Source organism: Rhinolophus ferrumequinum, chromosome 22 (genome assembly GCF_004115265.2).
Source record: "Rhinolophus ferrumequinum isolate MPI-CBG mRhiFer1 chromosome 22, mRhiFer1_v1.p, whole genome shotgun sequence".
NCBI classification, from domain to species: Eukaryota; Metazoa; Chordata; class Mammalia; order Chiroptera; family Rhinolophidae; genus Rhinolophus; species Rhinolophus ferrumequinum.
This window is the reverse complement of record NC_046305.1, coordinates 10396650-10412468: the sequence shown is the minus strand read 5'-3', so window position 1 is coordinate 10412468 and position 15819 is coordinate 10396650. Positions and strand designations below refer to the sequence as shown.

Here is a 15819-nt window from a genome sequence, read left to right as displayed (position 1 = left end):
ATTTCCTGAACTTTCCCCGAAGTCCAGGCTGTGTTTACAATCCCACCCTTTTTCACCTACCCATCAAATACCAGTTCACCTGCATTACTTGGAGCCCACATCTACATTTCTTGGTTTCATGGTTTCCTCAAAATAAATAAGTCATTTACATAAACACATTTAAAATATAGGTGTTCTGTAATTATTCCATGGTCAGTGAAACTCGTTACACTAATCCAAATACAGTTTGAGGGAGGATGGTAGTATTTCTTGGACAGTAGCAGACACGGGGATATTTCTGAAACAGTTTTCCATTCATATAATAGAACTTTTCTTCACTAAAAACAAATTACTCAGATTCTAGCATTTGTGCTAATCTCAAAGCAGGTGAATTTGTATACTTTGAATCTCAGTTTTTCCTCAACTGAAAATAATACTTGGCACATTGTAGCACTTAATAAATATTTTTGAGTAACAAATAGTCTAGCTCTTTCTACACACAGAAACACACGCACACACACACACACAAACACAACACATGCCATATAGAATACTTCTACAAATCAATTTACAGAAAACTTTTCAGAAGGCTTTCTTCTACTTGGAATAAAATACAGCAATGTATATTATACCATGTGTACACACACACATACACCAAACACACAGACACATACACACTCATTGTATCAGACCTAAATTGTTATGAATCAACTCCAATTACCCACAAGGATAAAAAGGATCAGAACACGACTATAGACGAGTGAGTGAGAAAGAATGAGAGTGAGAACAAGAGAGAGAAGAAAGAACCCAGATTTCCACGTGGGTCTTCATTTTAATATCCCACTCAATTTTAAATTAGAATACTTGGCTTTGATAAGTGATAGTTTAAGGTAAACTCAGAACCCACTACAATTTTATATTTATGAGTATCTATACGTGTTTTCCATCTCAATCAGAATGTGTATTTATACTGAATAAGCTAATGAGGTATTTATACTTTATACTTGGACTTAAAATAAGTTCAAAACATTAAAAGAGAAAATATGCATTTCCAGTGAGGTCCATCTATTTAGACATTATTGAAAAAGTGGTCTTAAGTATGAAAGCCAGGAAACTTAAAGGAAATCTTATCTGAAACACAAAAAGGCAGAGAGAAAAGGGATTTCTTCTTGGTAGACAAGACCTTTTCTACCAGTTGTCAACTTATCGCCTGTTGTTCCAAAACCCCCCTTCACCCCCCTGCTTTGTGATACCAGGGACAGACCACGTAAGCATTGCACTTTTGCCAGTTAGCACGACGTCATATTTTCCCAGTCGACAGGAGAGCCACTGCAAGAGGCAGGGGCATGTTTTCCTGCTTCCTACCGGTTTCTTCTCCTGGCTTGATGTCCACCAGAACTTTAGTCCAGTGGTGCTCACCCCCTACGAGTTCAGTGACACCCACACATCCCAGCAAGTCCCACCAGCATGCCAGCTGGCTTCCTAGCAGGTCTCAAGGGACCCCAGCGGATGACTTCCGAGAGAAAGTTTCATTGGCATCCTAGTGGGTAGCTGCCCGTCAAATTTCATCAGTGCCCGGTGGGTCACCTCTCAGAAGTTTCATCTGCACCCCAGTGGCAGCTTTCCAGCAAGTCCCAGTGGCGCCACAGGCAGTTTCCTACTGAGCTTTAATCAGCACCCTATTGGGGGATTTCCTCATGGCCAGCCCAACTTGCGGCCCCTCAGGGAACTTCTCTGCCACCCAGTGTGCCACCACCCACTCTCTCCAACGAGATCGCATCACAGCCTGTTTCGCATTTGTTCCTTCCTCGTCAAATAGTCTTCCCTCACCCCTAAAAGTAATGGTTGCTCCCGTCATCCACCATTCTTCTATTATGTAGGGTTCTCCTTACCCCTTAGTAGTCCACCTTCTGTTACTAGTCAACAGTTATTTACATCAACTTTCCCTATTCTAATTTCCGTGTCCCTGGCTGGACCCTGACTGACACGGAATGACAGTGGAAATGGTCCTAGGAGAGAGATTCACACAGATGGAATTCGGGGATCAGTGGGTTATGCCTTTGGGCCTGAGTACAATGCTGAACTCTCGTCAAAGGGAAACGGGATGCCGTTAACCCCTGACACACAGTGGGGCTACAATTAACAAGCCACCGTCTTTGTCTGGTAGCTTCATCAGGAGCCAGTTGGAAGCCAACCAACTGGGAACGCCAAATGGCTGATGGACTTGACCACAGGTGTTCTTCACACCACTGCTGAGCTTGTCACAGCAGGAAGAGAGAAGAGAGCACACCGAAACCGGGCACGGAGGCCCCTTCCTCCTGCAGTGTCGCTCCAGAACCCTCCACTGACAAACTTAGCACTGTGCCAGCTGGCAAAGGGTAAATATTTATAAAATCAGTTCTAGTGTTACAATGAGGGTTATCAGAGTGGATTTTGAGTTGAGAAACAGTTGATGGGTAACTGGCACACCGTTGTAAAGGGCGGATGGTAAAAAGTAAAGATGGGGAACGCTTCCACTCAGTGTTAAAATGTGCTACAAATTCCACGTGTATCATTCTCAGTTCATTTCACATGAATATCATAAGGTAATTTCTCCCTGCTTCCCACTTAAATACCAACAACACAAAAACAAACAAACAAACAACAAACAAAAAACATGAAAACCCTTATCAATACCAAAAACCAAGACTGACAGCTGAAACCTGTGAGGATTTCCACCTGATTTCAAATGTATTAGACTTGAATTGAGAAACCAAAGCATGATTTTTTTTTTTTAAGACTGCAAATAAGAAATGGCACCATGCTCAAAGAAGAATGGGAAATGGAACATTCTTTCTTTGTGCCTTGGTCCCTATAAAGACCAGAAAACTAGGCACTGCTCCCCAAGGGTCACAGGTCTGTCTGTCCAGCAATCCTTACCAGGATCGCGCTTACTCCACATTTCAAGACTTCAGGTCAGGAAGTATAACGATCTTGGTGGGATAGAGTGGGCGTGAGCGGGGCGGGGAGGGAACCATTGACAAAGGCCACCGAATCCTGGGAGATAATGTCCCAAAAGGTAAAAAATGCTACGAGTCCTAAAGGATACCAGAGGCTTGAGGACCATGTGATACATTTTCAGAATAAAAGCTTGGAGCATTTTCATACAGTGAAATCCCACTGCATTGTAAACAGTGCAATAAAGCAATGTGCCCTTGGCTTGTTGGCAGCAAAGGCAGAGAAAGGTTAAAAATAAAAGAAAGGCAAATATTTATCAAACAAATACAAACAAAAGGAAAGCAGGGATGGGAATTTTAATTTCAGACGAAGTAGAATACAAAGCCAAAAGCATTTAAAGGGGAGAAAGGGTTGGCAAGAAGTATGATCCTAATAAAGATAATAAACAGTCACAGGCAATTACACACCTAATCATTTAACATCAAATTATAGAAAGCCAGAACAGCTTGCAACACAAGGAGAAACTGAAAGAAGCACAATTGTTTGGAAGGTTACACTGCCATTCTCAACCTTTTATAGAGCAGGTAGAAAGAAAAATCAGCAGGCGGGAAAGAGCAAATGCTGAAAAGAGATGAGTAGTCAGAAGTTTCCACCACTGTCCTCAGCCCACGCCCTGGAAAAGGAGAGTGCTCTTCACCTTCAGAATATTCAACACTGGGGATCTAATGGCTACACCGTCAGGTAGGGTCAGAGAAGTGACAGACACCGTTTCCACTGAGTTCCTGTGCCTGGACGGACAGCATTCTGCTGCAGGAGAAAACCACAGGCCCATCAGCCATTCTTCCCTATTAGTGAATTCTTCTAGATTTGACCTTGTGGATTTCCAAAGTAGATAATAAGAGTCCCGATTATCTGCAAGCAGATCCACTCATTTAAGCAAATTCACCAATACTGCCGGCTTGTATCTCGAACACACTCCAATGCCACTGTAATAACCAAAGATGGTTCCCACTTTCCAATGTCATCAACACAGTCCTGGGTGGGTTGTGGGTCGGCCTCATACTCCAATGCGTAGCACGCTGTGGCAGGTTGTGTAGAAACCTTTCCCTAAGTGGCTACACGCTGGAAACAGCCAGAGAGTAAGAATGAACTGAGTTCTTACTGAGCACTGGTGGCCAAAACCTAGAACACTGGGCTTGGTTTTCACGACTAAGTGGTTCATTATCAGCACGGTCATAAACTGGGTAGCCATCATAGCAGAATGGGAAACCAGATGAAGAGAGAGATCCAAAGCCAAAGGGTCCAAGCCAAAGATCGTGAACGTCACTGGAGAGCCAGACTTAGGTTTATTGGACCTCAGCTGAGGTTGTGTGGGCCAGCCAGTCCGGCTGGTTTAAGATGGAGTGTTGTAGGACAGGACAGGCCAGTGTCATTAATGGTTAAATACAAAATGGATAACACTTCTGCTGCTGCCAGGGCGTCTGGCAACCCGCCCTTGCCCATTTTAGTATTAATGGAATTCAGGTCATGAGGGGTAAGAGGAGGGGTAGCCAGGAATTCCTCTCACTATGCTCAGAATTTGAGGGTTTCATATTATAGTCTATCTACATCTACAACTGTGATTGCCTCCAAAGATGCAGAAAGACGTCTATTCTGTGAGCGTATGTAGGGATTCAGATTTTAAATCTGTTCGCAAAGAAAATATATGGGATCTATTAGGTTCCCCTGTGTATCAAATTTACTATATTGCACTGATTTGCTGGCAGAGAAGGAAAAGCCAATTTGCATGGTTCCTGTCAGTCACATGTGGTTTGGAATGCTTATGCATTCCAGATCCACTCTGTGTAAACTGGAGAATCAGATCCTATTTCTACTGGTTGCATGCATGCATACGAAACTTGTTTTTCCCACAGTGCCAGATGAAAATAGGTGAAGAACTAGCAGCAGAGATCACAGTTGATCTACTTCTTTGTCAAAACTTCACAGCCATGATGGTGAGAGGAAGTCTCATCCCTCAAGGCCTAGAAAAAGTGGTGACTTCTGCTTATTTGCCTTGCTTGTTCAGTTCTGTTCTGTGGAGGTGGATGGATTCAAGTCTGTAACTGTCATTAACACACAGTTTCTGACCCCGCCTATCTGCCAGGCCTTCGGCTAGGTACTGCGAGATACTGAGCAGAATTTCCATGGCTGGGAGCTCAGAGTTGAGTGGGAAGGAGCAACAAAGCGAATAAACAGTTACCGCCAATGTGAGAGCTGTTTTGTAGTGTGTGGGTTGTGTACAATACCCTATGGAAACACAGAGGGGTGTCTGCCAAAACGTCACAGAAGAAGGTGAATCCTGATGCGAAATACGAGTGGAAGGAAGAGGCACTGGAAGGCATTCAAGAACGTAGGAACACGATGTGCAAAGACATGAAGCTCATCAAGAACACATGTCTCAGGGACCTGAAAGAAATTCGCATGGCTTGAGGCCCAGAGGTAGAGCCAGTGGAGAAAATCATTTGAAAACACTGAGAGAGAGGCAAACCTTCTAGTACACAATGTATTTTAATAGTGTACATTCTTGTGTTGATATTTGAAGATGTCTACTCACGAAGGAGCCTTAGGAGTCGCAGACGAATGAGCTAACATTCCAATGAGCAGTATCCTGACTCAGTTCCTCACTGTTCCTCCCTTCCTAGCACTTACAACAATGCCTGGCCCCGTTAGCACTTCCTTACCAGAAACCCCTTTTACCACGTGTGGTAGATGGCCACAAAGATGGCCCCCAATGTTTCATGCTGGTGCACACCCTTGCCCGTGGTGATGGGCTGGACTTACTGACTCATTTCGAAGGAAAAGAATATACCAGAAGTAATGGGTTTGTCACTTCCAACATTATAAAAAGACTGTGGCTTCCCTTTTGGGCAGTCTCTCATGTACTCCAACTCTGGCGCTTCTTGTCTCTTGGATCCTTAGTTGCCATGTCATAAGGACACTCAGGCAGCTTATGGAGAAGCCCACATGGCAAGGAACTGAGTCATGCCTAAGTGAGCCTGCCCAGTGTCAGCACCTATGTGAGTGAGCTTGGACGCAGATCTCCTGAGCCCTGCCAGCAACCACATAAGTGAGCTGGGAAGTGAATTCTCCAGTTCCACTCAAGCCTTGAGGTTACTGCAGCCTTGGACAACAGCTTAATGGAAAGCTCCTACGAGATTCTAGGCCAGAGACACCCAGCCGATTTGCATCTAGATTCTTCACCCACAGAAACTGTGATGAGCCACTAGATTTTGATATAATTTGCTACAAAGAAAAAGATAGCTAACAGGCTATACTGGTACAGTCTATTCCTACTCCCTCATCAAGCCTGGGTTTCTGGGTGGACACGATGGTATCAGAGATTCTCGTTGGTTGGTGATGAAGAACTGCCTGGAAATCCAGCTTTTGTGAGTAGGATCCCAAATGCCTGACACCGTACTCCTTGAGGGACTAAACCCTGTTACGTACTGTCCCTCTCAATCGATTAGATCATGTATAGAATGAGTCCAGCCCAACTACAGCACAGATTATTGTCTGGCGTGCTCTCTCCCCCTTCAGGGCCAACCATGGGTGCACCAAGCTATGAGTACAATCCCTCTACTAGCGGTGGCTGAAAAGTCCAAGAAACCTCTATTTAGATGATGACAATCACAGATGTCCACAGCAAGACACATGTAACGAATGCATTCTTGATTTCCATGTGTAACTGACTGATTACATGACACGCCTTAGAAACTAATTGTTAAACTTGCTGTGTACGCTGTCCAGGTGGGGACAAGTGGAAAAACATATATTGCTTGGAGAACATTGAGTTTTTGGCAGAGAATTTCTGGCAGTTTATATAACAATGTTAATTTAAAGGCAGTGGCTTTATATGTTAAAAAAAAAAAGAAAGAAAAAGAAGATTTTAAGACCTTGTAAAGATGTTAAGCGTTTACAAAAAATTAGGCTCAGCTAAGAAAAGAACAAAATATAAAACCCAAGTGTTTCTTCCACCAATTGTTCTTTGCTTGCTTCTTACGTCTTTTTAGTTCTTAGACCCATTTTTTTAGTTAGCGATTAAGCACCCACTGGCCTACATATGCTGTGTATGGAAAAGGTAGCAGTTCATCATAGCCACAAGACAAGGAAAGGAAGAAGGAAGGAAGGAGACTTTGTACCTCAGTCCCTGATGATTTTGCCCCTCGTGCCCTGGGATGCAGTGACTGGGAGCTGCAGGACTTGTGTGGGAGGACGTCCTTAGAGCCACCGCTGAGATGCCCACCAATGGGGAGGAGAAATTCAGCAGCAGTGAGGTGGTATGGTGGGAGAGGACATTTGGGTGATGGGTCATATTGATAACCAGTGGGTTATGCTGGCATGACAGTTTGTAGGTTCCTGAGGAGAAAGAAGGACATGAATCATATTTTAAGCCATTCACATAACACCATTGTCCCATATCGTATTCACTTTACCCTCTCAGTAGCTGTAGATGTGGGCAGGTCCCAAACAATATCAGAGACAGACATGAAGCTAGCTCCTGGGTCTACTGGATTACCCTCTAGTGGCCCTCAAAGGATAACCGTCCGACTCACCAAGAGAGTGGTTGTTGCCACTGAAATCAGTCAGGTGGAGGGTTACTGTTGGCCGCTGATGTTTCCCGGAGACCAGACCATCAGACGTCAAGAAGATGAAAATGCCGTGGCCACTCCTGGTCTACTGAAACACACCTAGGCATAAGCACATACAGTAGGAGCCATTATTTCCATCGGGCTATCGAGCCACCTAAGGAAGAGCTGCCTTCTCCTTTACAAATGAGAACAATATGGAGTAGGCACAGAAAGATGTCCCAGGTCACACCAAAAGTTGGAAAGAAAATAACTTTGAGCTACGTAGACTTTTTACCTCAAATGTTTCTTTTTTGTTTGAACCTGTCGTTCTTTATATTTCTAAAAAGATCACGCAAAGAGAGCATTTCTTGAGACAATTAGCGCCGCATAGCCAGCCCATACCTCCTTCTCTAAAGAGACAGAAATGACAGCGGTCACCAAGCTAACGCTTTGTTCTGAACTGGCATGGCTAATTATCCCTCCAGATCGCCCGCCCTGTCTTCTCCTACAATTTTTATCAGAACCTCACACTGAGCACATGAGTGATGACATGGGGGAGAGGTTATCACAGAAGCTGTTGTTTCTGAGATGAGAAGCTGCCAAATTTATGCAGGTCTCCTGGTGCCCCAAGCCTATATGCCTCTGCATGGCTGGAAAATAAGCCAACACTGAGGCATAGGAAACTTTGGCTATTTATAAGGAATATTCCGAAATGGGTAGGTGAACCGTCTTGCAAAGTAATCTCGGGAAGTTTTGTCCCTGGAAATCCTTTCGTAGAAAAGAAAACATCTTAGTAATTGGGAGATGACCTAAAGAGCTTATTTTCCACACTGAAATTATTTGATGCCGTCATTCTAGTTTTGTTCTATTTCCTGTAGCTCTACAGTATTCTTAATTACTTTGTTTTAAATTAAAGTTTATTGGGGTGACAACGGTTAGTAAAGTTACACAAAGCTTCTGCACAGCGAAAGAAACCATCGACAAAATAAAGAGGCAACAAACCGAATGGGAGATTTTTGCAAACCATGCCTCCAATAAGGGGCTAATGTCCAAAATATATAAATAACTCAGACAACTCAACAACAACAACAACAAAAAAACAAACAATCCAATTAAAAAACGGGCAGAGGACCTGAATCGACATTTCTCCAAAGAGGACATACGGCCAATATTTTTAATTTCTGCTGAGAATAAATTCCAATCTTCCCTAGTGTTACATGGCTGTTACATTATTAGAACTTGTGTGCATTTCTCTAGCTTTTTATCAGGTTCTGAGTGTGACAAAGCCCTAGGAAAACTGCCCTCAGGGTAAAAGCGGGTGCAATCGCTAATGGCAGGGGTCTCCTCTAAAATGGGGAGGAGAGCAAAACATGGTTTCCATTTTAATGAGAATTCTTCCTTGTCCGCAGACTGATTTTTCCTGAGTCTTGGTGGTGTGTTTATGGTGTCCATGTGCACTGCTGGCTTCATTAGGGTGATTTTATGATGTGCAGCGGTCAATGGAGCACAACTCTCCCTTCTTTCTCTCCACCTTTGAGGGGAGAGACCAGCCACACTCTCTTTTTACAGAGTCTCTTCCCCCCTTTTCATTTCCCCTCTTTGAAGTAATAAATATTCCTTTATAACTTAAGAAACATCCAGACCCATAGGTTGTGGCTTGCAATATGAGGTCCTTTGTCCCTGGATGGATGAGGGCTAGACATGAAACACACCATACGGTAACCAACAGCCGAACGCGAACCCCTCAACTCCAAGAGCAGACAACATCAAAGTCCCCTGGGAACTCCCACAACCTCTTCCTTTTCATAAACCACAAGAGACACTTGCGCTGGAAGAAAGTTCTGGGTCATTTCCTGCGCCAGGAACACACAGAGTCCAAACAAGTACCTGGTGGCTTTACCCCAACAGGCCTCAGACTTGAAGAACGGAGTGGCTTCAACGAGGAACGGGAGAGCTCAGGCTTCCGCCTTCTGTCAGGGCCCCAAGAGACACCACCCAGTGAAACGAATCAGTCGGGGTAGGTATCACCGTGTGGATTTCTCTGTCCTGGGGGCCTGTGCCCAAAACTCATTCTGCATCTCCTTGAAACATGCCTCCTTGCTACAAGGGTCTTTGGAAACCGATCTGGACCCTAAACCTGGCTCCTGGTGGCAGGGTCTCTATGCCTTGACTTGTGGGAAGCGGTTAGGCCAGGATTTCCAGGCCATGGCTTAAGTAGAAAAAACACTGGTGAGACTTAACAAAGGAGACACAGGCAGAGCAATGTTGGGATACACACGGCAAAGCGAGACACGGGTCTGATCAAGGTACAAGATGCCCGGCCTTAGGCATTCCTCTCCCGGTGACACAGAAGAGGTAATCAGACTTCTTTCTCATCTGAATACCACGTAGGCACTCTATCAGCCGCTAGATGCAAGGAAAGTATAAACTCTCCAATACAATTGCTGGAGTCTCAAAATCAGAGGTTCGTTTGAATGCACATACCTACATAATCGGTCTGAAGGAGCTAAAAGGAACCAGGCAAACCCATCCTTCTGGAGGGAGGGCTAAGCAGAACCCTGGGTTTGACTCTTAGCTCCATCTTTACTTACTGGATAAATCCGAGCTATCCATCTCTCCTCTCAAAGCCTAGGGTTCCTCTTCCCCACATCTGAGAAACACACATACTACCAATCTGATTTGACTACTGCAGGGATTAAATGAAATCATATGAGAACACACAGGACAGTGCCAATCACCCAGTAAGGACTCAAGGTTCAAAAATTCTTATTTCCTAAAAGAAATACGTTTTTCTTCTGTTTACACTTCAGGAAGTAAGGGTGAAATAAGATTTTAAAAAGAAACATACATTCATGTATTTTGGATGATATGGAGAACTATTTTTCCGAAATGCATAGACTAAAATATTTTATATCTATATGTACTATTTTAAATTGGCACTCTAAATTCTACTTCTATACAAATTGGCAATATTTGATGCTCTTGCTTTGGGATATATCTCTATAAGTGGAATCTATGAAAAATATATTTTATGTACATATAACTGTTTTAATAGACAATTTTCAGGAAATCCAGTTCAATATACAGTTATTAAAAACCTACTTTTGCTGTACATAACAAACTTCCAGAATTTACAGTATAATTAGAACACTAAAAGTGTATTCATTATTCACAGATGATAGTTTTAAAAGTTGTTCTTTCTACAGCCAAGTTACAGCTATTTTAATGTATATAATAGAACATATATAATAGTATAGGCTATTTTTACTTTATATGAAAAAAATAATGAATTTTATGGTCCTAGATGTGAAAAATCGGTAGCAGCTCGAGCAGAAAATTTGCCCACACGAGGCTTTACTTACTCCACCCTATGTCACATTTGGCACTACAAGTGTGATACTCCTCTAATCAACACACCAAATGCATTATGTGAACAGCTGTGCCGCCCTTCAGGACAAAGTACCCCAGATACACCTCCTGGGGGCATACTCAGGTCTGAAATGAAAGCCAGGCGTGCCCCAAGAGAAAAATCCAAGATGTTCAGACATCAAGACAATTATGAGCTTTATGCTTTATTATTTGTTTTAAAGAGGAGATTGCCTCCATGTGTTACATGGGCAATGTAAAATTAATTTCAACATGGTTCTTAAGAAGGAAAACGAGACATCAGAAAGGAGACAAGATCTCTTAGAAAAACAAATGATTCAGGGGACTGAGGAAGGTCTCAAGAGAGAGGGACTGCTGGTGAAATCAACGAGTTCATCGCAAAATACATTGAAATGGAGAAAACATAGATTGGATGGATGGATGATGGATGCATGGATGGATGGATGGATGGATGGATGGATGGATGGATGGATGGATGGATGATGGATGGATGGACAGGCAGATAAACAGGCAGGCAGGCAGACAGATGAGTGATAGATAGATAGATAGATAGATAGATAGATAGATAGATAGATAAAGACTGACTGACAGACAGAAATAGAAAAGCAGTCCCACATGCTCAGTTGGTTTTTCATCCAAAGTCTGCACGTTAACTACTGATCTAACTTTTGGCCACTGGTGAAGGTTAAGATTGAAAGAATGTTTCCCCAGCACAGACCTGTCTGGGCTTAAAAAAAATCCATCTTCAAACTGCCTGCTAGGGACAGACACACTCAATATACTCCCAAGCCAAGAATTTCAACTTCCAGGTCATCCTTTGTGGTGGTCACTGGATAGCAGACCCTGAAACTATACCACAACTTGAAAAGAATCTTCTCTGAGGTTTGAAAATGCCTTTGGTTAGTTACTAGGCTATTTCTCCTGGGCCTTTCCACTTTCCTTCATCTATGGCCCTTCCTGATTCCAGAGAGAAATGGAAGGCTCTTGTACAGGAGAAAGTGGGCAGATGCCATGTTCTGTTCGTAGAGCACTTTACAGTTTGCCAAGCAGGATCACATGCTGTGCTGGAGTCCTCACCAAGCTCACTGGGTTTTTATGCCTATTTGAGATTTTTACTCTAATATCCCCAGGATACAAAGGTTACTTTATAAGAAGTGGAAAAAGCAGGATTCTGAGAGCTTAAGTGACTTCCTCTAGCTAAATGCTAGACAGGCTGGGATCTGGGTTTTCCAACTTTAAGTTCTGTATTCTTTTGACTGCCCAGTGATTCTTAATTTGGGGTGAGCAGGAAGTCACAGATTCCTAAGAAAATGTGTTGACACTTGTTCCCTCTCTCCCTCCAGAAATGAAGTCACACAAACACTTAGGCGTAAGAGCTTCATACCATTTCAGGGAGCTAAGAGAACACTTCAAAAGCCATTAGTAGTCCAATGCGGGGGTAGGAGGGGCGGTCAACAGAAAGCAGATTAAGAACGCTGGCACTACTGGTTGAACCATATGCCTTTTTTGTAGGTGAAAAATGATCAAATATTGGAAATTTTATACGGATCGTCCAAATCTCTGTCTATGCAGACTTAGAAATTTGACACAGAAGAGATGACTCCCACTTCCGGGGATTTTTAGCTGAAGTCCAAATCTAACAGATGAAGGCAGCATGTGAGGCAACCAGCCTCGCGCCATTGAGCTGTCCTGGTGGTCTCCAGACTTGAGGATGTGTGTCAAGTCAAGGGAATTTTGTACCTGGCTTGACTTCCTTTCCCTGGCCAAGCCTCTGTCTCTCTTGGTATCAGTCAAAGCCCAGGTGATTTCCTGTGTTATTCCTTCAGAATACAAGTGAGGCTGTAAACGCTATGAGCTCCCACGGTTCTTTTTGCAAAAGAGTAAGATCATTTTGTGAAATGAAGAGGGAACCACCATTTTGATCCTCCCTGCCCAAGGGGCGACATTTGAAATATATGATTTAGCAAGTCAGTGGAAGGGTTCAGATCAGAACCAGCTAAGTGGCTGAGTTCCTTCTAAGAGCACTTCCTCATCTGTGATTTTGGCCTCCAGGGCTAAGTATGCAGAGAAGAGCTCTCCATGTTAGAAGAGCTTGTAGGACTCAAAAGGGGGATCAGAAAGAGACAAAATCAAATCCGTGGTGAATACTGTGGTTTGCCACCCAGATCCCCTCCTTCATGACTGAGTACTCAGCTCGCAGTCATCTCTTTTCAGAAACTGTCCTCAGAGGACGAAAGCCACCACAAAGTCATGCCACTTCCCTGGAATGGGGGAAGAGGGGAGAAACCCATGTCCAACAGCCTTTGGGTAGGAGTGAGTGATGTATAAGGTGGGATGACTCAGGAGGGCCATCCCAGCTTCCTGGGGGATGCTGACAGTTTCTTGTGGCTATTCTTCCCTCCACCCACTCCTAGTTCTTTCACTCCCCACAGGTGTCAATGCCAAGGACAGTACTTAAACTTTTGCACGCAAATCTTCCTCTCAAAGTATGAATCCTGGGGCAACTCCACTTCAGACAAAGTCTGAGAATGAGAAAATTATGGACTATACATGGAGGCAGAAGGTTCCCTTGGGAACAAGAACGCATAAGTCAGGGGATGGAGTAGTGCACCGCAGAGCGAGGCAAGCTTCCCTCCTGGTTGAAAAAAAATTGCTATCTCAATTATTCATGAAACTTGGAGTCTGCTCAGTTGCCATGTCTAGGACCTGCAAAAGCTTCCATGTTAAATCAATAAAAAGTTAGATTAGTGGTAATCAGATAGGAAAGTGGAAACTGAGTGCTTTGCCCTCTGGGGATAAACTCTTAAGCCACTGGGAGACCAAGTGCGTCTTTCAAATGCTAAGCTAGGGTTTGACGGAACTGAAAATCACATATACACGGTCACGCTTGCTTTGGCAGGATTCCCAGGGAATGCAGGGACCCATACAGGTTAATTTTCCCAACCGAAGATTTTGTTTTGAAAGGCAAGAACTTTTCAGAAGTTTCAACCCTGTGTACAGAAATAATTCCAACATATGTTTAGCAATGACCTGCCCTCTTAAACAGAGAAGCCGGTGGCTAACGGTATTTTCATTGATAAATGGGAGGCATCATTTGGCACATTAGTTATTTTACTGAATGCTGAGGTAAGGCTCCTCTAAAGCAGCGCTCCTCCAACTTTAAGGTGCATACAAAGCACCCGAGGATCTTGTTCAAGGGCAGATTCTGCTTTAGCAGAGTTGGGACGCTGAAGTTTTTGGGATGCCAATTGTATTCTGAGTGGCCAGGCTCTAAGCCAGGGGTGTCCAAACTGCGGCCCGCGGGCCAACTGCCGCCCGCAATCCATTGTTAATTGGCCCACAGCAAATTCCAAAAATATATTTAGTTTACTTAAATAAACCAGGTGAGGCAATACGTACTTCACCTCGAGGGAGTGGCCCAGGTGTTTGTGTATTTTACTGCACATGGCCCTTGGTGAAAAACGTTGAAAAAAGTTTGGACACCCCTGCTCTAAGGGCATCAATGGATATGATTCTTTTTGCCTTTAGCATTGGCTAGCCTAAGATGGTGTCTTTTCGTGATGTTTATTATCTAATTCTTTTAAATGTCACCATTAAGCTTAAAATAAAATGCAGAGCTGGGAGGAATCACCTAGTCCAAACACCTCATTTTAAAGCTAAGAAAACTGATGCCCAAGAAGGTTATATGGTTTACGTAAGATCGATTGACTGGTTAATTGTAAAATCAAGGCTTCTAATACCGTTTCTCTGAGTGCTTGTTTTCTCCAAGCTTCTAAATTCCTTACTAATTTGTCGTTCCTTTTCTATAACAGTGAAAATTCAGATAACTAATATTATCAGAATTCTATGGAAAGAAAATAGGCTCTGACAAAAGGTCTAATCAACCTTCTGATGAACAAAGTCAAAGAATCAGAGTAGTGACTGGACTTGGTGCTTTCTACACTCGAGCCTTTTGTTTTTTCCTAAATTATGAAATGTGGACAGTTTTCTCGATGGTTGAAGTCATCGCTGAATACAGGATTAGTACCTGACTGATTAAATTTTTTAAAAATTAGGTTTGCCAGATATAGCAAAAAATAAACAAACAAAAACAAACAGGATGCTCACTTAAATTTGAATACCAGAGATGCAAATAATTATTTAGTGTAAGGATGCCTTGAATAGAGCATAGATAGGACTTAGACTAAAAAAATTATTATCTGATTATCTGAATATTCTTTCGACAATCCAAAGTTGGAAAGATACGAGAATGCACAACAAGAGAAACAAAAAATGAGCAGATAAAAGAAAGAAGACCAGAAGAACACAAATTAAAAAAAAGAAAAAAGAGGAATGGAGAAAAGGATTTTGCAAATGTTTGTGTATATAAACAAAATATATAGAGAAAAATGTTACGAGTTGGTAGACACTTTTTCACCAGCGAATGGAGAGTACACATTTCTAATACGAACTGGTCTTTAATTTATGAATGAATAAAGGCTCACTATTTAAGAGCTTTCTAATAAAATGCACGGCCAAGAGGAGGAGAAAAAAATAAATAAATCTCTAATAATGACACACAGCTGACACAATAATAAAGTTGTTATGCTCTGAAAAATCAGTGCTAGAAACAAACAAAATGCTATTAAAAAATCCATGATTTTAAAAAGGAAATATGAGTTTATTACAAAATACTTAGGGTTGATTGACGATGAAAGTACTGTATGTCCACATTTATGGGCTACAATTAAAGTAGTACTTAGAGGGAAAATTATGGAATGATGAAAACAAATCATTCAAGGATTCAACACAAGAAGCTAACAAAGAACACTGGTGTAAATCCAGAGAAACAGGAAGAGAAGAAATAACACAAATAAGAATAGAAATCAGTGAATTAGAGAACTAGAACAAAAAAAGAAATAAACAAAAC

At 42.6% G+C, this 15819-nt stretch overlaps 1 protein-coding gene across 1 annotated transcript in view; it reads right to left on the bottom strand.

Moving 5' to 3' along the window:
- Positions 1-15819, bottom strand: part of PAPPA2 (pappalysin 2) — a 220107-nt gene that overhangs the window by 79388 nt on the left and 124900 nt on the right. Inside the window, 3 exon segments of the mRNA XM_033092004.1 lie at positions 7095-7311; positions 7509-7616; positions 7619-7643. Coding sequence (XP_032947895.1) covers positions 7095-7311; positions 7509-7616; positions 7619-7643 — 350 coding nt within the window.